The 26,014-nt window shown below is 39.2% G+C and overlaps 1 protein-coding gene across 1 annotated transcript in view; it reads left to right on the top strand.

The window, feature by feature from the left end:
* The first annotated feature begins 9,027 nt into the window (after window positions 1-9,027).
* Window positions 9,028-26,014, top strand: part of FRMPD2 (FERM and PDZ domain containing 2) — a 121,667-nt gene continuing 104,680 nt past the window's right edge. The window contains exon 1 of the mRNA XM_054435554.1: window positions 9,028-9,181. Coding sequence (XP_054291529.1) covers window positions 9,157-9,181 — 25 coding nt within the window. The 5' untranslated portion in view covers window positions 9,028-9,156. The remainder of the gene's footprint in view (window positions 9,182-26,014) is intronic.

Below are 26,014 nucleotides of genomic sequence, written 5' to 3'. Positions count from 1 at the left end.
AAGGAACAGGCCCTCTCTAACATTTGCAGGACCCAGGGCAAAGAATGCAAGTGGAGGCCTACATATGTTAGGTCTAAATATTTAAAAGTTATGAGTCAAGCCATCAGGCTTTAAATAAAAATCTCTTTAGATATGTCTGTCTTCTTACCTTGGTAAATGTACCTTCATAACCTCCTGGAAGATTAAATGTGAAATGAAAATTCTAACTCTTTGGAATTTATGCACTTTTAGCCCCAGGCCGTGGGTCACTACTCTTCCAAGTCTTCCCCACACTGTCAGGGGCTCCAGGTCCTCACAGCCAAGCTCCAGCCACATCCACATCTAGAGGACAGATGCAGGGAGGAGGCAACCCACACAGGTCCTGAAAGCTGGTGTAGTGCTGCTTGGGCAGAGCTCTTGGAGCAGAGCCCAGAGGGGGGTCACAGGGGCTAGCACATCACTGGTTTTACCATGTTTCCCACCATTCAGAAGCAGCTGGTTTAGAACAGTGGGATGGCCTTTTGAAAACTCAGTTACAGCACCATCTAGGTGGCAATGCCTTGCAGGGTTGGGGAAGCATTTTCTGGGAAGCTCTATATGCTCTGAATCAGCATTCACTAAAGGTGTTCCTTCTCCCATAGCCAGGTTTCATGGGCCCAGAGTCAGGGGGTAGAAATGAGAGTGGCACCATTCATTATTACCCCTAGTGACCCACAGCAAAACTTTTGCTTCCTGTTTCTGTGACCTTATGCTGTGCATGCTGTCTAGTCTTAGTTTCAGATGAAAGAATGCTTCTACTGGGAGACACAACAGTTAAGACTAAGTCACTGTGGGTTCTTCATGCCTCTGAATCAACAGGCAAAGATGGGAGTTATAGACTATGCTGGTTGGGGTGACTGATCCTCACTGCCAAAGGGAAATTCAACTGCTGTTACACAATGGAGTAAGGAAGAGTCTGTCTGAAATATTGGAGATCTCTTAGGGCATCTCTTAGTATTACCATGCCCTGTGATTAAGGTCAGTGGAAAACTACAACAACCCAATTCAGACAGGAGCTACCAATGGCTCAGACACTTCAGGAATGAAGGTTTGGGTCACTCCACTAAGTAAAGAACCATGGTCATCTGTGATATTTGCTGAAAGTAAAAGGAATACAGAATGAGTAGTGGAAGAAAATAGTTATAAACACCAGCAACGACCATGTAAACAGTTACAGAAATGAGGACTGTAATTATCATGAATATTTCCTCCTTATTTTGTTATGAATATATTTTTGTGTGTGTATATAATATTTGTTTTCTTTCCTTTCTTATTTCTTTATCTGGAACATAATATATATTGACTTTATATCATAGTATTTAAGTACTGATAATTTTACATCAAGTATTTAAGTTATGATATATCAAGAGGAGAAGTAAACATCATTCAAGGATTTTACCTCTCTTATGGGGAAAGAGTTATTACTTTTTTTGTTGTATGCAGGATAGTTGTAACATGTTAAGTGAAATAATGCCCTTGTTATTGTCTTGTCTTTATTTGGAAATTAAGTGTGATATACACTTTACAGATATACTATTTGTCTTTAAATCACAGTTAAGTAGACACCGGGTAGACTTGTGATGACTAATTTTATGTGTCAATTTCATTGGGCCATGGGTTGCCCAGATACGTGGTTAAATGTTATTCTGGGTGTATGATATTTTTTGGCTGTGTTCTTACCCAAATCTCATCTTGAATTCCCACATGTTGTGGGAGGGACTCGGTGGGAGGTAATTGAATCATGGGTTCAAGTCTTTCTCATGCTGTTCTCCTGATAGTGAATAAGTCTCATGATATCTGATGGTTTTAAAAAGAGGAGTTCCCCTGAACAAGCTCTCTGTCTTTGCCTGCTGCCATCCATGTAAGATGTGACTTGCTCCTCCTTGCCTTCTGCCATGATTGTGAGGCTTCCCCAGCTACATGGAACTGTAAGTTCAATTAAACCTCTTTCTGTTGTAAATTGCCCAGTCTCGAGTATGTCTTTATCAGCAGCATGAAAATGGACTAATACAGTAAATTGGTACCAGTAGAGTAGGGTGCTGCTGAGAAGATACCCAAAAATGTGGCATCAACTTTGGAACTGGGTAACAGGCAGAGGTTGGAATAGTTTGGAGGGCTCAGAAGAAGACAGCAAAATGTGGGAAAGTTTGGAACTTCTTAGAGACTTGTTGAATGGCTTTGACCGGAAGCCTGATAGTGATATGGACAATAAGCTCCAGACTGAGGTGGTCTCAGATGGAGATGAGAAACTTGTTGAGAACTGGAGCAAAGGTGACTCTTGTTATGTTTTAGCAAAGAGAATGGCGGCATTCTGCCCCTGCCCTGGTACCCCCCAAATTGGTACCCCATATGCCTCAAATTGGAGGAGATTTTTGGAACTTTGAACTTGAGAGCAATGATTTAGGGTATCTGGTGGAAGAAATTTCTAAGCAGCAAATTATTCATGATGTGACTTGGGTGCTGTTAAAGGCATTCAGTTTTATAAGGGAAGCAGAGCATAAACATTCAAATAATTTGCAGTCTGACAATGTGATAGAAAAGAAAAACCCATTTTCTGAGGAGAAATTGAAGCCGGCTACAGAAATTTGCAAAAGTAACAAGGATGAAGCTGGAAACCATCATTCTCAGCAAACTAACACAGGAACAGAAAACCAAATACTGCATGTTCTCACTCATAAGTGGGAGTTGAACAATGAGAACACATAGACACAGGGAGGGGAACATCACACACCTGGGCCTGTTGGAGGGTGGGGGCAAGGGGAGGAATAGCATTAGGAGAAATACCTAATGCATGCAGGGCTTAAAACCTAGATGATGGGTTGATGAGTGCAGCAAACCACCATGACACATGTATATCTATGTAAAAAACCTGCATGTTCTGCGCATGTATCCTAGAACTTAAAGTGTAAAAAATAAAAAATAAAAAATTTTTAAAAAGCAACAAGGAGCTGAATGTTAATCACTAAGACAATGAGGAAAATATCTCCAGGGCATGTCAGAGACCTTTGTGACAGCCCCTCTCATCACAGGGCTGGAGGCCTAGGAGGAAAAGGTGTTTTTGTGGGCCAGGCCGAGGGTCCCCGTGCTGTGTGCAGCCTAGGGACTTGGTGCCCTGTGTCCCAGCCACTCCAGCTGTAGCTGAAAGGAGCCAGTGTCAAGCTCAGGCCATGGCTTCAGAGGGTGCAAGCCTCAAGTCTTGGCAGCTTCCACATGGTGTTGAGCCTGCGAGTGCACAAAAGTCAAGAATTGAGGTATGGGAACCTCTGCCTAGATTTCAGAAGATGCACGGAAATGCCTGGATGCCCAGGCAGAAGTTTGCTGCAGGGGCAGGGCTCTCATGGAGAACCTCTGCTAAGGCAGTGTGGAAGGGGAATGTGGGATCGGAGTCCCCATACAGAGTCCCTACTGGGGCACTGCCTAGTTGAGCTGTGAGAAGAGGGCAACAATCCTCCAGACTCCAGAATGGTAGATCCAATGATAGCTTGCACTGTGTGCATGGAAAAGATGCAGACACTCAACACCAGCCCATGAAGGAAGCTGGGAGGGAGGCTGTACCCTGCAAAACCACAGGGGTGGAGCTGCCCAAGACTATGGGAACCTACCTCTTGCATCAGCATGACCTGGATGTGAGACATGGAGTCAAAGGAGATCATTTTGGAGCTTTAAGATTTGACTGCCCCACTGGATTTCAGACTTGTATGGGGCCTGTAGAACCTTTGTTTTGGCCGATTTCTCCCATTTAGAATGGCAGTATTTACAGAATGCCTGTACCCCCACTGTATCTAGGAAGTAACTAACCTGTTTTTGATTTTACAGGCTCATAGGTGGAAGAGACTTGCCTTGTCTCAGATGAGACTTTGGGCTGTGGGCTTTTGGGTTAATGCTGAAATGAGTTAAGACTTTGGGGGACTGTTGGGAAGGCATGATTGGCTTTGAAATGTGAGGATGTGAGATTTTGGAGGGGCCGGGTTGGGATGATATGGTTTGGCTATGTCCCCACCCAGATCTCATCTTGAATTCCCACATATTGTCAAAGGGACCCGGTAGGAGGTAATTGAATCATGGGTGCAAGTCTTTCTCATGCTGTTCTCGTGATAGTGACTAAGTCTCATGAAATCTGATGGTTTTAAAAAGAGGAATTCCCCTGCACAAGCTCTCTGTCTTTGCTTGCTGCCATCTATGTAAGATGTGACTTGCTGCTTTTTGCCTTCCACCATGATTGTGAGGCTTCCCCAGCCACATGGAACTGTAAGTCCAAGTAAACCTTTCTTTTGTAAATTGCCCAGTCTCAGGTATGTCTTTATCAGCAGCATGAAAACGGATGAATACAGTGTACCTGTAAGGTTGTTTCCCAGTGAGATTAGCCTGTGAGTTGGTGGACTAAGTAAGGCAGACTCCTCTCCCTAATGTAGGTGGGCATCACCCAGTCCGTTGAAGGCTTGAACAGAACACAAAAGCAGAGGAAGGGAGAATTTGCTCTCTCTCTCTCTGGCTGACTGCACTGGGCCATTGGTCCTCTGTTCCTTGACTGGGACTTACCATGTTTCTCAGGCCTTTAGACTCAGAGTGAAACTATCTCATCTGCTCTCCTGGATCTCCAGCTTGCAGATGGCAGATTGTGAGGCTTCTCAGCCACCATAATCACATGAGACAATTCCTTATAAATAAATATCCAGTTGGTTCTGTTTCTCTGGAAAACAAAAGGGCACAACTGGCAATCGGATTTATTATTGAATTTCACTTGATTATATACCTCACTTTCCAGAACTCTCTATAAATAGGAATAAACACAGTTTTTGAAAGTGAAGCAACTAAATTAAAAAATATATAAACTCAAAGATTTCGATCAGCCTAAAACCTCCTTCAGCGGATAAACAACTTCAGCAAAGTTTCAGGATACAAAATCAATGTACAAAAAAATCACTAGCATTCCTATATGCCAACAACAGCCAAGCCAAGAGTCAAATCAGAAAGGCAATCCCATTCACAATTGCCATAAAAAGAATAAAATACCTAGGAATACAGCTAACCAGGGAGCTGAAAGATCGCTACAATAAGAATTACAAAACGCTACTCAAAGAAATCAAAGAAGACACTAACAAATGGAAAAACATCCCATGCTCATGGATAGGAAGAATCAAAGTCATTAAAATGGCCTTACTGCCCAAAGCTGTTTACAGATTCAAAGCTATTTCCATCAAACTACCAACAATATTCTTCACAGAACTAGAAGAAAACTATCTTAAAATTCATATGGAACCGAAAAACAGCCTGAGTAGCCAAGGCAAACTGAAGCAAAAAGAACAGAGCTGGAGGCATTGAGTTATCCAACTTCAAACTATACTACAGGGCTACAGTAACCTAAACAGCATGATGCTGGTACAAAAACAGGAACATAGACCAATGGAACAGAATGGAGAGCCCAGAAGTAAGGCTGTACACCTACAGCCATGTGAATCTTCAACAAAGCTGACAAAAACAAGCAATGAGGAAAAGACTCCCTATTCAATAAATGGTGCTGAGATAACTGGCTAGCCACATGCAGAATATTAAAACTGGACCCCTTCCTTGCACCATATACAAAATTAACTCAAGATGGATTAAGGACTTAATGTAAAATCAGAAACTATAAAAACACTGGCAGACAACCTAGGCAATCAATACCATTCAGGACATAGGAACTGGCAAAGATTTCATGACAAAGACACAAAAAGCAATCACAACAAAAGGAAAAATTGACAATGGGATCTAATTAAACTTAAGAACTTCTGCACAGCAAAAGAAATTATCAACAGAGTAAACAGACAACCTACAGAATGGGAGAAAATATTTGCAAAATATGCATCTGACGAAAGTCTGATATCCAGCATCTGTAAGGAACTTAAACAAATTCACGAGAGAAAAACAAATGACCCTTTTAAAAAGTGGGCAAAGGACATGAACAGAAACTTCTTAAAAGAAGACATACATGCGGCCAACAAGTGTATGAAAAAAGCTCAACATCATTGATAATGAGAGAAATGCAAATCAAATGCACAATGAGATACCATCTCACACCAGTCAGAATGGCTATTAATAAAATATATATAAAAAAACAGATGTTGGCAAGGTTGCACATAACAGGGAACACTTATACACTGTTGGTGGGAATGTAAATTCATTCAACCATTGTGGAAGACAGTGTGGCAATTTCTCAAAGACCTAGAGACAGAAATACCATTTTACCCAGCAATCCCATTACTGGGTATATACCCAAAGGAATATAAATTGTTCTATTATAAAGACACAGGTACACTTATGTTCATAGTAGCACTATTCACAATAGCAAAGACATGGCATCAATGTAAATGCCCATCAATGACAAATTGGATAAAGAAAATGTGGTATACATACACCATGAAATACTATGCAGCCATAAAAAAGTATGAGATCTTGTTTTTCATGGGAACATGGATGGAGCTGGAGGCTATTATTCTTAGCAAACTAATTCACATACAGAAAATCAAATACAGTATGTTCTCACTTATAAGTGGGAGCTAGGTCGTGAGAACTATGAGCACAAAGAAGGAAACAACAGACACTGGGGTCTACTTGAGGGTGGGGGAGTGGGAGTAGACAGAGAACCAATAACTATTGGGTACTGGGCTTAATACCTGGGTGATGAGATAATCTGTACAACAAACCCCCATGACATGAGTTTACCTCTGTAACAAAACTTCACATGTACTCTCGAACCTAAAATAAATTTTTTTTAAAGTGATCATACACAATAAAGAATTTTGACATGAAAATAACCTTAAAAAATAAAAATATATAAAATATGACAAAATTATATAGGGAATGACACAGAGATGACTCAGAGAGAAACTATTAGCTTTGTTGACTTGAAAAACAAAAACACATTGACAAAATTTTTGTGCAAAAAAATGGACTTAATGAAATGTTAGCAGAGCAACAATAGAAGGGGGTTACTGCTAGTATTTTTAACAGAAAAAGTGATGGTGGTGGTGACTTTAAGCAGACCAGCATTGTCCTGTTGGCAGGTGACTTAGGTGTTGCTTTTTGTTCTGTTGTGAACGAGCCACATGACTGGAGAAGTTAACTTTCTTCTTCTGGGAGAAAGGTTGTGTGGTCAGCCTGAAAAAATTACTAAATAAAAATTACCTGGACAGTTGCTGAAAATGCAGATGCTCTGGCCCAGAGATTCAGGTTCAGCAGATTCAGGGCAGTGCCTGGGAATCTGCATTTTATCGTCTTCAAGGCTGAATCTGATGAGAAGACAAGTTTGGAAAAAACAGTAAAAGATGGTTGCAGATATTGTAAAATGTTTTGCTAGCTAGCAAAGAATGTCAATATAGATAGCTTTAAGCAGAAAAAAATGTAAAACATTGTGTTTTTTAGTTTTTTTCAAGTAATATAACATAAGGTTATAAGGGCAAAAATACCAAAATGAACAATAATTTTCCTAACTAAATAATGAGCCAAAACTCTTTCCCCTAGCAACCACTATTAAGTTGCTTGTGATTCCTTCCAGAACCACAAGAATATGTCTACATAATATTCTAATATACTACAGTGTATAAAGAATGTATATACATAAATATACATAAATATACCTGGTCTTTATGTACCTATTTGTGATAAAAGGAAACATACTAGGCTATTCCATACCTTTTGTCACTTAAAAAATTTTCTAGGCAATTGTTATATGCCAGCACACACAGATCTACTTCCTTTCTTTACACAGCTGCATAGCTGGTTTTCTACTGTGTGTGAACCACAATAATCACTGTTGATGGGCACTTCAGTGGCTTTCAGTTTTCTGCTATTACCAAAATGCACTGCAAAGAGCATCCTTTCTCAGATGCTCCATGGGGTTACTTCTTAGCAGCTGGGTTTACAAAGGATATGTACATTTACAAATTTGATGAATATTACCAAATTCCCTGCAGAGAGGTTGCACTTATCTATAATCTCACTATTGGCATATGAGAGTACTTATTCTCCATGCCCTCACCAGCACTGAGTTTCATCAGATTTTTTTTTTTGAGACGGAGTCTTGCTCTGTCACCCAGGCTGGAGTACAGTGGCCCGATCTCGGTTCACTGCAAGCTCCGCCTCCCAGGTTCACGCCATTCTCCTGCCTCAGCCTCCCGAATAGCTGGGACTACAGGCGCCCACCACCAGGCCCGGCTAATTTTTTGTATTTTTAGTAGAGACGGGGTTTCACCACGTTAGCCAGGATGGTCTCGATCTCCTGACCTTGTGATCTGCCCACCTTGGCCTCCCAAAGTGCTGGGATTACAGGCGTGAGCCACTGTGCCCGGCCTCAAATTTTAGTATTTTATTCTGTAGTCAAGCAAAAACTCATGTTTTCTTTTTAAATAAATACGTCTCAGTTTTGACACTGCTATTGATTTAAAGAGCTTGAGAGATCTATTCTTTTGCCCCTTGTGCTACAGAGCTATGATCTACTTCTTGCTGTTCTCCATCTCTGCTGGTTCCTTTCTGAATCCAAGCACCAGAGAGAGTAAGAATTCCTTTCCCCCTTTCTCTAACCACATTTTTCTTGCTTTCTCACAGACAGATCCAGGTTATCATTTCCTCCTGCTGCTTTCACATGGTTGCCTGTCCTGTTGGTTGCAGGTCCAATGTCTGACACCGTGAAAGGACATGGAGTACTCTTGAGATGATGACACTAAGCCTCTGCTCTGGGGCCGCCCCCAGTTCCTTGCAGAGCTCTTTCTTTTGATTGGGCCAGGAGATAAAGAGACATCAGTGTAAAAGCCCTGCTGAGCAGCAATCCCATTGCCTTCAGTGGCACCTAATCCACTTGAGCTCTTCCTGGCTCTCTCACGGGTCACTGGCTTTGAGGACGCAGGCTGCTGGGGTGGCAGTGCCTGCTAACAGGCCAGAGACTGCGCAGGACCCAGGGAATGAGAGTGGTGGCAGGAAAGGGAAGGGGCCTTGTTGACTCACTCGCTGGGCAGCAAGTGCTTAGTGACAAGCAGTAAACAAAGGCAGCGGCAACAGTGCTGGCGGCAGGGAGCTCCGCGGACAGACTTGCAAGAGACCCCTGCTCCTTGTTGGAAAGTTGTCCCAAGATGAAGGCCTAGACCCAGTCACGGAGACTTTTGGATGCAGCCTTTAACGAAGGACGCAGGTATTCCTTGGCGTCATTCAGTTTTCTCCTTTAAATCTGGGTCAGGGAAAGGGCAAACTTCTTACTGGGTCTAGGTATCCGGAATAAGAAGAACACAGCTGGGCAAGGACCTGTGTCAATACCCTTTGTGGTATTATTTAGAGTATTATTTGTTCCAGGCCATTGGCTAAGCCTGATAGACATTGTATTTGTTTTTTTAGCAATAAAGAATGGGCTCAGAAGATAAAACATGGACTTTAGAATCAGACCACCCCTTGTTTGAATCACTGCTTTGCTGTTCAGCATCTGTGCAAATTCAAATGACTCTTTTAACTTGCCTAAGACTCATTTTTCTTACCTGTAAAATGGGGATAATAATGCCCCATGTGTTACGATGTTGCTGAGGATTCATGGGGTGACACGTGTAAGGCACTTAGAACATACTTGGAGCATTTGAGTAGCCCAGTAAATGATGGCTGTCACTATCTTTCAGAAGCAAGTGTTTTGGTTATTGCTTAAAGAGTATCAGTGGTTTAAAGTAAGAAGTCTCAGGCTATGCCTAGCTGACTTCCAGAAAACAATGGAAAAGCAATGATTCACCTGGCTTTATTTGTATGCTTAAAGGAAAGAAAAAACTCAGTTGAGGTTTTCAACAGTGTAAACAACTTTTTTTTTTTTTTTTAAAGCAACCATTGAGTTCAGAGATGAGTCGTGTCTATTTCTCCTGGCTAAATCCTGTGATTTGCTATGGGCTGTAGCTGAAACCAATTAAGTAGTTTATTAATGCAACGAGAACTTACTTGGTATCTCCTGGGGCCACATGCCAAATGCTGGGGATGTTTCCCCCAGCCCAGAGGATCTTCCAGGTTGTAGGACCGTGGGGGTAGGGGAGCAGAATGCTGGACCTGCATGAAAACTGGCAGTGATAGCAAGTGCCGAAATGGAGGTGGCACGGGCTCCTGGGAGAGGTGATGCCTGAGCATGGCTTTAATGCTAAGCGAACACTAGCAGGAGGTGGGAGCAAGGGGAGTGGAAAAGGCATCCCAAGCAGAGAAAAGCACATGCAAAGGCCCAGTGGCATGAATAAGTAAAGCATACTCTGGGAACAGCAGGCAGTTTGGCCTAACTTTAGTAAAGTGGGAACAGGGGAATCTGATAAGAAAGGAGGCTGCAGAGGTGAACAGGGGAGAACAAGGAAGGCCTTCTATGGCCTAGATGTCACGCAGAAGGTCCCAGATAGGCACCAGTAGTTTTAATGAAGGATGTGTCATGTCTGCATTTAATATTAAGAAGATTAATCTAGTAGCAATATGGGTGTGGGATTGGAGAGGATGAAACCTGGAATGATGACAGATGGCCTAACCTAAGAAAACAACAGTGGGATGTAGAGAAGGGGAGGCCTCCAAGCTGGTGCTGCCAGCACTGTGAGCAAAAATGAATACATATGCATCTAATAAGTTCATTATAAATTTTACTGATATGAAGGATGTATATTGCACAATTTACAAGTAATAAAATATAAAATACTCTTTATTACAAATTCTATATAGCCATTTGATTCTCACAGCATGCATTTGTTGATTTTTGATGAACTCTTGTACCCTTGGTCAGCCTGTTTGCAATTGACCACTGAATGTAGTTCCAATATGAATGTTGGTTAATATTTTTGTTTACATTGACAAGTAAGAAGAAAGTGAAACAATGAAGATGATTGTCTTAACTTCACTCATCTGTCAATGACATGAGTGACTGCTGGATCAGATCATAGTTTTTGAATTTGGAAGAGTATTTTCCCAATTTTTGTGTTATTCACAATGTAACAACTATGGACACGACACACTTTCAGGTTTAATCTGCATGAACATTTTCTCCATCACTTTCTTAGTTTTCTTAGGGAATGAAAAAACAGCAAACCAAGCCCTAATTTGTAGCTTTTGCCAATTTTTGTGGTATAAATACTACCACCATGGCCAATCACAAGCTCCCAATGTGATATCGCTGAACACAAAGGTGGAAGGGCTGTGCACCAGCACACCACTACACAGTATTTCCATCACAGAAATGTATTTCATTTAAATAAGTTCCAAAGCACAGACAACAGTCAAATGCAGTAAAATCATTTGGAAATGGTGAGTTTCAACATATTGTTAATATAACTTATTTAATTGGAGATTTTTATAATACTTTTTGGTAATGGCTGTGTTTAACAACCAGCTTACAAAATTTCTGGAAATTTAACAATTGGCTCTCACAGGCCAGTAGGAGCCTTCTTCAGCATATCACAGGATCCAAGAAAGGTTTAAGGAGAAGAATACAGAGTGGTGAGAAAATGACTCATGGGTGCAGATGAAGGGGGCACGAAAGGAAGAATTAGGAAGAATACTTCCTTCTCTCTGGGGATGAAGCTGTCACTCACCAAAATGTTGGACTTATTAAAAAGAACGCCATGAAAAGATGACTATGAATTCAACTGCTCAGGAATAGCAAGGGCTGGGGTGTGCAGCCCAGGACAATGCTACCTGCAGCTCCATTAATGAAGTCATTTCTGGTCTGAAACCCTAGTTTTGCTGGCTTGTCTCTAGCCTATTCCCTGCCCTCTCCATATACTCAGGGTTCATAATATGAATAGCTAGGATTTATTGAAAAACTGCCATGTGCCAGACACAATAACTCATGGTATAAACAAGTAAAGAGAGGAAGTAACTTGCCCACGGTGAGGTGGGATCAATCCAGCTCTGACCTCGGAGCCTGGTCTTCCAGCCACTATGCTTTTCTATTCTCATTCCCCTCCTGAGTTGTATTCACCCTGAGATGTCAGTGTTTTTAGCTGCTTTCCTGGCAGAGGTCTGCTTTCGATGCTGATTCCTATTCCCCAGGCTTCTTTTTACTGTTCGCTGGCAGCTCTATTGTTAACTGCCCTCCCTTTATTTTTCTTGCCTTGGCTGTAAGCCTCCTTATTCCTGTATTTCCTTGAGCTATCATAGCCCAACATTGTTGGAAATAGAGTAGGTAGTGAAGGGAGGCAGGAAGGAGATGTGTAGGATGGTGCACAGGAACCAGTTCCAGGAGGGCTGGTGCCAGGCAGGAGGCAGATCAAGGCTGAGCTGTCAGAACTCACTCTTCCATAGATTCAAGATGGGTTAAACAGTGTCTGGCTAGATAGTAAATGTATTAGACATTTTTAAAAGTGCCATCTAGGAATTTCTTTTTTCTTCTATCAGTGTCATTTTTGTATGATGCCAGTCCACAGAGTGCAGGCAGCATCTGAAGTATTCACCTGTTAATTTACTGAGTCATTCAGCCAGTGGGAGAAGAAGGAGCTCCAGATGTGAGTGTCCCCGCAGAACCTGCAGAAGGACAGGAGGCAAGGGGGTGTGGTGCATCTAAGGCTGGAAAAAGGCCATGGGGGAAAGAGGAAGCTGCTAGAGATCAGTCCAAAGCGGTGGGCCTGAGGTCCTGTAAACCTTGCTCAGGATCTGAGCTGATCCTTTGGAGAATAGAAAGTGGCTGAAGGTTTTCACGAGGTGTGACATGGTCAGATTTGTGTTTTAGGAAGAGGACTCTGCAAGACAGAATGGATCAGGGCAGGGGCAAGGTATGGTTGTAGGAAACCATTTTGTAGAATTTACATTTCAGTGGTCATTCAGGGGAGGGTGCTGGTGGCTTAGACCAGGTCAGTGGTGGTGGGGTTGGAGAGAAGCAGGCGGATTTTAGAGAGATTTTGGAGATGGTGATTAAAGGGATGGGAAGTTGAGGGATGGGAAGGAGACAAAAATGTTGTCTGAATGTTTGGCTTGAGGGGTTAGGTGGTGGGAATGCCATTTTCTGTATTCAAATAACAGAGGTTGAAAGAGGAGGAGGTGGGGGGAAGGTGAATTCAGCTCTGTACATCCAAGGGGGTTGTCTAAAGGACATCCTGGGATCACCAAGCAGGAGCTCAAGAAACGGATCTGAGCTTAAGACATGGCTGTGGAGGGGATGGACTGACGGTTGGTAACTTTGGAGCATGTAGAGCGATTTGAAGAGGGGGCTAGGGCAGAGAGAAACCCAAAGACCACTGACATTTGGCATTGCCTTTATTCATTGTTACAAATAATACCATGGCAAATATCTTTGAATATACATCTTTGTCAATTATGTTCTTGGCACCAATTCCCAGAAGAGGAAGACCCTGATGGTAGGAATGGACATCCCTTGGCTCTGGATACAGATTGCCAAACTGCTTTACAAATCAGCTGTCCCAAATTGGTCACACGTAAGTAAGGTCTCTGAGAGGAACAGTGTCATTGCCACCTGATGGGCACTGAGCGCTCATCATCGAAGCCCGCTTGAGGGATGAAAATGGGCCTTGAGACCACGTCCACTGGCAGCTCCTTGGATTATAGGCAGGAGTGGACAGTTTTTCCATATTGTTTAATAAGGAATCACCATTTCTTTTATGACTTTTCTTAGTCTCACTTTCTCAATTATCTACTGCTGTTGGGCCCATAAGATTTTTCTCTCTGATTCTTTGCACAGAAATAGTCACTTTCGGTTTGACCTTCATCCCTTATCCCAGCTGGCTGTATAGCTCTTTGTAGATATCACTGTGGGAAGCAGCTTCCTGACTCAGGGCCTGAGGAGGGGTATGTGGTAAATAAAGCCCAGGAGAAGAGCTTGAGACCAGAGTCCTCTCCCTGAAACCACTCGGAGTGGGATTCTGGGCAAGCCTCCACCCTCACAACTTCGCTGTCTCCTGTTTCCCATCTGTGCTACAGCAGGTCTTCTGGGTCTGTCAAGTGTGAGTTAAGGACCCCCTCTTCACTAACCACTATTTTTAATGGTCTGCTCTGGATGGATTAATTTGACTGAATGAAGCTGCTTCACTTCTAGAGGAAAATTTTTAAACAAAGCATTCACCTAGTGGGGTTTGTGACAGGGTGAGCCACTTCTCAACCTGCATTAGGCTGGGAACCCACGGACAGCCTGGCCCTGCCCGAGTCCCATCAGCCAGAGGTTTATCCCTCAATCATCGCTGCAGGAGGAGAGAAGGCTATGCTCTCCATGAAGGGGGAACTCTCAGGCCTGTTCAGCTTCTGCATCCCTCTGAAGGCTGCATTTCAGTGACCCTGGCCACCCTTGTACTAGGTACCACCTGCCCCACCAGCAACATCCACGTGCAACACGCCTCTGTGCATCCTATTTCCTATATGCTTAGAAATGTTCCCTAGGAGGCAGAGAATTGGCATTGCTGGGACTTGGCAAATACATGTTCTCAATTTTGATATATGGCTCTGAAAAATCTATACCAATTTAATTCCCATGTTAATGGGTGTTATGAGAGGGCCTGGTCTGCAGCCCCAACCTTGCTAACATCAAATATTTAAATTTTTGACCCTCTTGATAAATTCTCATTGCTGTTTTGTTTTCCCTGATTTACTAGAAACGTAGCAAATCTTTTCAAATATTTATTGAGTAGTTGTATTTTTTCACCTGTTTATTTCTTAATTTTTAAATTAGAGTTGTTTTTTTTCTAATTGATGAGTAAATAGTAATCCTTTTGCCATTATATGTATTTTCTCCTAATCTGTTGCATATTTTTGTTTACATTTTATTTTCATATATGGTCAGATAAGAGGTTGCAAAGAAGTTGCAAAGAGCACAGAGAAGTCCTTATACTCTTCCTCCAGTGTCCCCCAGTGATTATATCTTACCTAACTACAGCACAGTGGCAAACCCAGACATTTGACATTGGTACAATATGTGTGTAAAGTACTATGCCATTGTAATACTTGTGTAGATTTATGTAACCACTACCACAATCAAGATACAAAACTATTCTATCACCACAAAGATCTCCCCCAGCTCCCATTCTACTCCCTACCACCCTGCTCCTACTATCTCTGAGATCAGTCTCACAAGCTGTGACCTTTTGAGACTGGTTTTTCTCATTCAGCCTAATGCCCTTGAGATCTATCCAAGCTGTTGCACGTATCAATAGTTTGCTCTTTATTGCTGAGTAGTATTCCACGGTATGAATATACTACAATTTGTTTAACCATTCACCAAATGAAAGACATTTTGACTTAACAGTTTTTGGCTATCACAAATAAAGCTGCTATTACAAATAAAACACACACGTTCACATGCAGCTTTCTGTGTGGATATTCATTTTTGTTTCTCTGGGATAAGTGCACAGAAGCACAATTGCTCAGTTGTATAGTAAGAGTATGTTTAGTTTTTCTCTTTTTTAAAAAGAAACTGACAAACTCTTTTCTGAAGTGGCTGTACCACTTAACATTCCCACCATCAACTTAGAAGAGATCCAGTTTCTCTGTATCCTCATAAGCATTTGGTATTGTCACTTTATTTTTTTTCCTGTCATATAGGTGGGGAGGGATATCTCATTATAGACTTCATTTGCCTTCCCCTTATGACCAGTGATGTTGAACATCTTGTCATGTGCTTATCTGCCATGTGTGTATCTTCAGTGAAATGTCTTTCCATGCCATTTGCTCATTTTTCTAATTGGATTGTTTGCTTTCTGCTGTTTAGTTTTGAAAGTTCTTTGTAGACATCCTACATGTGAGCACTCCGTATTAAGCATGGCACCTAAACCTCCTTTCTGCCTCTATGGATTTGTTTATTCTGGATATTTCATATAAATGGAATTACACAATATGTAGGCTTTTACATCTGGCTTCTTTTACTTTAGCATAACGTGTTCAAGGTTCATGCATGCTGTAGCATGTATCAGTACTTGATTTCTTTTTATGGTTGAGTAATATTCCATTGTATAGATGGACCACATTGTGTTTATCCATTCATCCCTTGATCGACACTGAGTTGTTTCCACTTTTTGGTTATAAATAATGTTGCTATGAACATTCACATATATTATTTGTAGAAATATCTGTTTGAGTCCTTTGTCCATTTTGAAATTGGATTGTTGGTGTTTTTGTTATGGAATTGTAGGAGTTCTTTATATATTCCAGTTACTAGACCCTTATCAGATTGATGATTTGCCAGTGTTTAATATTTTCTGCCATTCCGTGGATTGTCTTTTCAGTTTCTTGATAATGCCCTTTGATACAGAAATGTCTTTTGATGTCTGTTGTCTGATTGGGTCATTTCTCTTGTTCTCTTCTCAATCCATGGGTTCTCTACTCAGTCTTCTCCATTCTGCTGCTCTGCTCAGTCTTCTCCATTCTGCTGTTGAGCCCACCCATAGCGTTTCTAATGTTGGTTATTGTATTTTTCAGTTCTAAAATTTCCATTTGGTTCTTTATATTTCTTTGTTGAGCCTTTCTATGTCTTTGTTTTAATTGTGCTTGTCATTGCTCACGAAAATCCTGGTCAGATAATTCTAACATCTGTGTCATCTTGGTACTGGCTTCTGTTGTCTTTTTTTACTCAAGTTGAGATTTTCCTGGTTCTTGATAATGATGAGCAATAGCGATTGAATCCAAGATGTTTGGGTACTATGATATGAGACTCTGGACCTTACTTAGAGCTTCATTTTTAGCAGATGTTCCCTGATACTGTATGGACAGAAGGTCTCTGCTTCATTACTTCCAGGTAAAAATGGAAGTCTAGGCCCCCCACTTAGTCTCTCTTGATAACCTTGAGGGCATCTTGTTGTGACTGTTCTGGCTCCCCTCTAGTCCTCTGCTGACACCACACTTGGTAGGAGGGTCGGGGACACCTTATTACTGCTCCTCATGCAACACGTCAGGGGATGCCTTGTTACCACTGCATAGTGGTAAAAGTACTGACCCTCTACTACACCTTCCCTGGCACCACCCCCGTGGGGAGGCCAAGGGGCATCTTGTTATCACCAGAGGAAGGTGGAAGTCTAGGATGTGATGCAAGTCACCACTAGGTGGGAATGAGAGTTTCAGCTCCCAGTTGGCCTTCTCTGAACTAACTGTGTGGAAGAAATGACTGTGCCTCATTATAGCTGGATGAGTGTAAAGTCTGGGCCCTCCTCTAGGCTCTTGCTGACTATTTGTTGAAAAGACTATCTCAAGACTAATTGCCTTTGCTCCTTTGTCAAAGATCAGTTAAATGTATATGTATTGGTGTATTTTTTGACTCTGTTTTGTCCCTTTAATCTATTTGTGTATTCTTTCACCAACATCACATTGTCTTGATTAATGTACCCTGTAATAACTCTTTTTTCTCTTTTTTAAATTGAAGAATACATGTTAGAAGTTTTTATTTTTTATTTTACTTTTTAAACTTTTATTTTAGGTACAGGGGTACATGTGCAGGTTTGTTATATGGGAAATCTCATGTCATCAGGGTTTGTTGTACAGATTATATTGTCAACCTGGTACTAAGCCTAGGACACAATAGTTATTTTTTGTGCTCCTCTCCCTTCTCTCAGTCTTCACCCTTAAGTAGGACCCAGTGTCTGTTGTTTCCCACTTTGTGTCCGTGTGTTCTCATCATTTAGCTCCCATTTATAAGTGAGAACATGCAGTATTTGATTTTCTGTTCCTGTGTTAGTTTGCTAAGGATAATGGTCTCCTGCTCCAACCATGTTCCTGAAAGGGACATTATCTCATTCTTTTTATGGCTGCATAATATTCCATGGTGTATATATACTACATTTTCTTTATCCAGTCTACCATTAATGGGCATTTAGATTGATCCCATGTCTTTGCCACTGTGAATACTGCTGCAATGAATATACACATGCATATTTCCTTATGATACAACGATTTATATTTCTTTGGGTATATACCCAGTAGTGGGATTGCAGGGTCAAATGGTAGTTTTGGTTTTGGCTCTTTGAGGAATTTCTACACTGATTTCCACAATGGTTCAACTAATTCACACTCCCCCCCAACAGTGTATTAATATTCCCTTTTCTCTGCAACCTCACCAGCATCTGTTATTTTTTCTTTTTATTAATAGCCATTCTGACTGGTGTGAGATGGTATCTCATTGTGGTTTTGATTTGCATGTCTCTAATGATCAGTGATATTGAGCTTTTCTTCATATGCTTATTGGTCGCATGTATGTCTTCTTTTGAAAAGTGTCTATTCATATCCTTTGCCCACTTTTTAATGGGGTTGTTTGTTTTTTTCTTGTGAATTTGCTTAAGTTTCTTATAAATGCTGGATATTAGACCTTTGCCGGATGCATATTTTACAAGTATTTTCCCCTACTCTGTAGGTTGTCTGTTTACTGTACTGATAGTTTATTTTGCTGTGCAGAAGCTCTTTAGTTTAATTAGATTCCATTTTTCAAGTTTTGCTTTTGTTGCAATTGCTTTTGGTATCATCGTAATAAAATCTTTGCCAGTGCCTGTGTCCCGAATGGTATTGCCTAGGTTTTGTCTTCCAGAGTTTTTACAGTTTTGGGTCTTACATTTAAGTTTTTAATCCATTTTGAGTTGATTTTTATATAATTGTTTAAGGAAGGAGTTTTGTTTTAATCTTCTGCATATGGCTAGCCATTATCCCAGCACCATTTATTGAATAAGAAGTCCTTTCCTCATTGCTTGTTTTTGTCAGCTTTGTTGAAGATCAGATAGCTGTAGGTGTGTGGCCTTATTTCTGGGCTGTCTATTCTGTTCCATTGGTTTATGTGTCTGTTTTTGTACTAGTACCAAGCTCTTTTGGTTACTGTGGCCCAGTAATGTAGTTTAAAGTTGGGTAGCTTGATGCCTCCTGCTTTGTTCTTTTTGCATAGGATTGCCTTGGTATAGTAACTCTTGAAGTTGGATAGTTGGATCAGTCCTACAACTTTGTTTCTCTTCTTCAGTATTGTGTTGTCTGTTCTAGGTGACTTGTTTTCCCTTTTCATTTAAACTTTAGAATCAGTTGTTGATATTCACAAAATAAATTTCTGGGATTAAATCTACAGACCAAGTTGAGAATAAATGACATTTTAACAATATTGAGTCTTCTCTCAGTGAACATAGAATACTCTTCCTTTATTTAGATTTTAAAAATATTTAAAACAAATATTTTTATTTCTTTCATCAGAACATTGTAGTTTTCCTTATAGGGATCTTATACATATTTTGTTAGGTTTATTTCTACATACTTCATAATTTTTTGGTGTTAATATAATAATTGATATTGTGTTTATAATTTCACATTTCAATTGTCATTGCTGATGTTAATTAAAGTCAAAACAGTTGAGTTTTGTGTATTAGCCTTTTGTCCTGCAATGTTTCTATAATCACTTATTAGTTTTAGGAGGTTTTTTGTTCATTATTTGAGATTTCATACATGGACAATCATATCATCTTGGAACAGAGATAACTTTATTTCTTTTTTTCTAATTTATATACCTTTTATTTCCTTTTCTTGTCTTATTACATTAGCTAGGACTTCCCATGGTGAGAGGGGACATCTTTGTATTTTTCCTGATCTTAGCAGGAATGCATCTAGTTTCATACCCTTAGGTCATGTGTTGGCTGTAGATTTTTTTTTACATATTTTAAAAAAATTAAGTCAAAGAAGTTTCTTTCTATTCCTGGTTAGCAGAGAGTTTTTAATCATGATTTGCTGTTGGATTTTGTTAAATGCTTTTTCTGTATTAATAAATTTGATTATATAATTTTTCTCTTTAGTCCATGAAAGTGGTGGGTTACATTAATAAATTTTCAAACCAGCCTTGCATACCTGAATTAAATTTCACTTGGTCATGGTGTATGATTATATTTATACATTGTTGGATTTGATTTGCTAATATTTTGAAGATTTTTGCATTCTTGTTCATGAAAACTATTGATCTGTAGTTTTACTTTCTTGCAAGATTTTTATCTGGTTTTGGTATTGGGACAATTATGACCTCATAGAATGAATTAAGAAATGTTCCCTCTGCTTCTATTTTCTGGAAGAGATTGCAGATAATTAGTGTCATCTTTTCCTTAAATGTTTGGTAGACTTTAACAGTGAAATCCTTTGGGCCTGGTGCTTTATATTTTGGAAGGCCATTAATTATTATTTCAATTTATGTAATACATATAGGCATACTTAGATGATCTATTTCTGTTTGTATGAGTTTTGATAGATTTTCGCTTTCAAGGAATTAATTGGTCCATTTCCTCTAAGTCATTACATTTGTGGGCATATTGTCCTTTTTAATGTCCATGGGATCAGTAGTGATGGCCCTTATTTCATTTGTGATTTTAGTTATTTATATCTTCTCTCTTTCTTTTTCTCTCTTGGTTACTTGGCTATGGGTTTATCAGTTTTGTTGATGTTTTCAAATAATCTGCTTTTAGTTTTGTTGATTTTCTCTATTGTTTTTCTGTTTTCAATTTTATTGATTTCTGTTCTAATTTGTTATTATTTGCTTTCTTTTATTCAGGTTCATGTTGTTATTTTTTCTGTAGTTTACTAAAGGTGGAAGGTTAGATTATTAATTTTAGATCTTTCTTCTATTCTAATATATGCATTTAATGTTAGAAGTCTCTGTATAAGTACTTCCTTCATTGCATCTCACAAGTTTTGGTAACTTGTATTTTCATTTTTGTTTAGTTAAAAATATTTTTTATTTTCTCTTGAGATTTCCTTTTTTACCCATTGGCTGTTTAGAAGTGTGTTGTTTAATCTCCAAATAGTTGAGAATATTCTGACTATCCTTCTGTTATTGATTTGCAGTTTGGTTCTACTGACAGAACCAAATCTCTATGAGAGAAATCATACTTTGTATGATTTCTGTACTTTTAAACTTGTAATCTCAGCTACTTGGGAGGCTGAGGCATGAGAATTGCTTGAACCCAGGAGGTGGAGGTTACTAGTGAGCCAAGATTGCATCACTGTCCTCCAGGCTGGGCAACAGGGCGAGACCCTGTCTCAAAAAATAAATAAATAAATATACATAAATAAATAAATCAATAAAGTTTATGGCCCAAAATGTGATATATCTTGGTGAATGTTCCATGTGAAACTGCAAAGAATATGCATTCTGTTGTTGTTGGATAAAATAGCCTATAGCCATCAACTAGATCCAGTTCTTTGGCAGTGTGTCTAATTTAACTATGTCTTTACTGATTTTCTGTCTGCTGGATCTGTTAATTCCTGATAGAGGGGTGCTGAAGTCTCCAGCAAGTAATAGATTGTTTATTCCTCCTTGCGGTTCTACCAGTTTTTACCTTATGTATTCTGATGCTCTGTTGTTAAGTGCATATGCATCAGAGATTGTTATATCTTCTTGGAGTATTGACCTCTATCATTATGTAATGCCCCTTTTTATTCCTGATAATTTTCTCTATTCTGAAGTCTGCTTTGTCTGAAGTTAAGATAGTTACTCCAGCTTTCTTTTAATTTGTGTTAGCATAGTATATCTTTCTACATCCTTTTGGTTTTCTTAAAATTAATCTTTTTATTCTTCCCTTTACTTTTAACCTATTTGTGCCTTCATATTTAAAGGGGGTTTCTTCTAGACAACATAATTGGGTTTTATTTTTTAATCTACTCTGTCAGTTTCTGTCTTTTAACTGGCATACTTAGACCTTTATATTTAAAGTGATTATTGATGTGGTTAGATTAATAGCCACCATAATTATAACTGTTGTCTGTTTGTTGCAATTGGTTTTTGTTTCTTTTTAAGATCTTCCTGTGTTTTTCTGCCTTCTCTAGTTGTAATTGAGCATTTTATATTATTTTGGCATGTAAGTTATACTTCTTTAAAAAATATTTCTAGTAGTTGCTCTAGAGTTTGCAGTATACATTTATAACAAATTTAAATCCACTTTCAAATAGCTCATGTGTAGTACAGGTACCTATTACAGAGTAATACTGGTTTCTCCCTTCCAGCCTTTATAACTGACTGGCATTTATTTTACTTATTTATAAGGCATAATCACCCAATATGTTGTTGCTATTATAATTTGAAAAATAGTTATCTGTTAGATCAATTAAGAATAAGGGAAATAAATGGCTTAAGATCTGAGTTTCTCTTCTGTATCATTTTCCTTCTCTCTGAAGAACTTTTAAAATTTCTTGCAAGGCAAGCCTACTGGTGACCAATATACTCAGAAGTTTTGTTTGTCTGAGAAAGTCTTTATTTCTTTTCGCTTTGAGTGGTAACTTTGCAGTATACAGAGTTCTAGATTGGTAGTTTTTTTACTTTTACACTTTAAATATTACGTTCTACGATCTTTTTACTTGAACAATTTGTGAAGAGAAGTCCATTGTAATTCTTATCCTTTTTCTGCTATATATGTAAGTTACATTTCTCTCTCTCTCTCTCACTTTTTTTTTTCTTTTTGCTGGGGAATATTAATTTACCATTATTTTTGCTTTTTTAACTTTTAAGTTTAGGGTTACATGTGTTTCTTTTATTTATCTTGCTTGATGCTTTCCAAGCTTCCTAGATCTGTGGTTTGGTGTCTGTTATCAATTTTGAAATATTCTCAGCCATTATTCAAATTTTTTCTATTCTTTTCCACCTTCTCCTTCTGGTACTCCCTTACACATATGTCACACCTTTTGAAATTGTTCCACAGTTCTTGGATATTCTGTTCCATTTTTCTTCATTCTTTGTTTTCTTCACATTTCCATTTGGGAAGTTTCTGCTGACACATCTTTAAGCTCCTTGATTCTTTCCTTGAAGGTGTCCAATCTACTGGGTGAGCCCACCAAAGGCATTCTTCATTTCTCATACAATGCTGTTGATTTCTAACTTTTAAGAAATTTTCTATTTTTAGAATTTCCATGTCTCTGCTTACATTTTACCCATCTATTCTTGTATCTTGCCCACCTTTTCCATTTGAACGCTTAGCATATTAATCATAGTTATTTTAAATTTCTGGTATGATAATCCCAAGATTTCTACTGTATCAGAGTCTGGTTCTTTCACTTGTTTTGTCTCTTGAAACTGAGTTTTTTGTTGTTTTTATACATGACTTGTAATTTTTTGTTGAAAGCTGGACATGATGTATGGGGTAATAGGAACTGAGATAAACAGGCCTTTAGTGAGAGCATTTATGATTATCTGGCTAGTAGTAGTGCTGTGTTTACTCTTTGCTATAGCTGTAGGTATTATAATTAATTTTATGTTTTAATTTTAATGAAGCCATGGGCTGCCCGGATGAAATGTTATTTTGGAACGTGTCTGTGAGGGTATTTCTGAGAAAGATCAGAGTTTGAATTGTGCTATGGGCAGGCATCATATAATCTATTCACGGCTGTAATAGAACAAAAGACACAGGAAGGAGACACTCATCCCTTTTTTCCTACACAGCTTGAGCTGGGACATCTCATCTCATCTCCTGCCCTTGGACTGGGATTTACATCATTGGCTCCTGTGGTTGTTAGGCCTTCAGACTTGGACTGAATTATACCATTGCGTTTCCTGGGTCTTCAGCTTGTAGATAGCAGATTGTAAAACTTCTCAGCCTTTATAATATATAAGATATCTATCTATATCTATCTACACATATATGTATATAGATCTATCTATCTATCCATATATATATAGATCTATCTATCTATCCATATATATATAGATCTATCTATCTATCCATATATATATAGATCTATCTATCTATCAATCTATCTATCTATCTATTCTCAGCCATTATTACCTTCAATGTTTCACATATTTTTCTACTCTTTTCCATTTTCTCCTTCTGGTGTCCTTTTACACATATGTTATACCTTTTGTAATTGTTCCACAGTTCTTGGATATCCTGTCCAATATTATATATTGGTTATATCTATATCTACACATATTATTGGTTCTGTCTTTCTGGAGAACCCTAATACAGTAGGTATCTGAGACTTCAATTTTTTCTGTTGTTCTTGTTTTTCTCTCCCTTATTGTCTTTACCTTTTCCTAGAAACTCCTTCTTAAGTAGAATCTGGGCCTTGCTGTTCTTTAGCTGTCATCTGCTGTTCTTATGCAGGAGTCCTGGTGATGAGGTGATAAGGTGGGAGAAAAGGGTATGTGCTTACTCTATAAGTCTATGAGTAGTGAGTCTATTACCCCAGGCTGTGACCTTAGCTTCCTTCTTCCTAAGATAAGAAAAAAAAAAAGTGTATGTGTGTATACTCACACACACACACACACACACACACTTTTACACACACACATTCATGTACTACTGGTTCTGTTTCTCTGGAGACCACCAACAGATTATGAATACATTACATATTAATCAAACATCATGTAAAATGGTTCTTCTTATATACAAGTCACTAGATTAATAGCGCATAATACTTTAAATTTAAAGGTTCGAGACAAAGTTGTTTTTTAAATTCGGAACTTTAATAAGTTGAAGACCAATTTAAACCCATATAGCTTTAATTAGTCTTGTTAGCTCACAATCCCAGCCTTCCACTCTTGCAGAAATTTAAATGGCCCTTACTAGCTGTGTGGCTTTTGTGACCTTAAGTCAATTAAATTCTTAGTTTACTCATCTGGAAGTGGGGATCATTTTTGCCTTTTTATTTTTAAGGATTTTTGTGTGAATCACAGAAGTTTATGAAAACTCTGTAAGCTGTAAAGGGCTACTCTCCTTAGAAGTAATTATCATCAAGTATAATTGGTGAGGATTCAACTAATTCACACTGTGGTCACATTACATTGTAACTGGCCCTGAAGCCTTAGAGAAGGACAGGTGGGGCCATGGAACCCAGGTGGAACATGACTGCATTAATAACATTGAATGATGTTCTTGACATTTTACTTCAATTTTTCAGATTATGTCAAGAAGACAGTCTGCTCAGAAATAGACTTTTCATATTTCTAAAACTAATTGCTTCTTTCATAATGAAAAATCATGCCCAGGTTCAGAGCCTTTTGAAAGCAATTTTATTTGGCAATAATTCAATAATTTTTATAAAATAGTTATAATTACCTTCTATTTACATCTGATGATACTAACTTTCCATTTACTATAATGATATGTGGTATCCTTTTAAAATAAATGCATTTAAATGAAAAAACTTGTCTTAATTGTACAAGTGAGATGGGAATGTGGCAAACACTGGGAAAATGGGATGTAAAAGATTGAAGATGGGAGAAACACTACTCTAAAATGCTCTAAATGCCCAAAAATATTTCTCTGTACTAGTGTGCATCCTCTCATCTACGAATGCAAGATTCCACCTTGGAATCTTGAAGAATGGTAGGGTGTTCTCTAGTTGCCTTTCTTGCATTAGCTTGTTCTGTTTTTCACACCCACCTTATAAGGTAGGAGTCAACATCTCTGTTTTGTAGATGGGGAAATGAGATGTGGAGTGTCCTTGTTCAAGGTCATACTGTGTCAGTGCTGTAGCCACTATTTAAATCAGGGGCTGTGGGGTAGAAAACAGAGCAGGGAAGGGTCTGTGTGGAGAAGGTGATAGTGATGCAATGTCAGTATCACTCACTCACTCAAGGTCAGGCTCTGGGAAGTTGACTGTGAGAGAATTCCAGAAGATAAGAGCCTTGACGCCTTTAACTCTTTAACTAGGGCCTAGCAGAGGCAGGACAGTCTTTTCCTCCTTCGGGGGAAAAATGCAGTTTGCCTTCTGGCAAGTTTTGTTCAGATCTCTGGTTCTGACTGTGGGCAGATGGTTTTTAATAAATGTCCAGAGGGAGAAGGAATGAAAAGAGACAGAAGGAACAAAAGGAGAAGAGAGGAAAAGATCACTCTGAGAGCTTCAATTCCTTGGGAGTCCCGCATTCTTCCTGGTTCCTTCCTAGGGTGTCATGGAGATATTTGAGGCATTTTGCTAAGGTTGAAAATGGGATGTTTATAGCACCTCAACCCTGGCAGACAGATGGAAACAATTAACACCATATCTTAAAAATCCCATAGTTGGAAGCTGCTCAGCATCCCTGGTGTTTAAAATCCCTTTCTGGATGGTTGGAACAGAGACAAAAAGAGACAGGAAATATGATGTGCTCATCACCTTT

The sequence above is a fragment of the Pongo pygmaeus genome, chromosome 8 (assembly GCF_028885625.2).
Source record: "Pongo pygmaeus isolate AG05252 chromosome 8, NHGRI_mPonPyg2-v2.0_pri, whole genome shotgun sequence".
NCBI lineage: Eukaryota > Metazoa > Chordata > Mammalia > Primates > Hominidae > Pongo > Pongo pygmaeus.
This window is presented reverse-complemented; position numbering and strand designations above follow the sequence as displayed.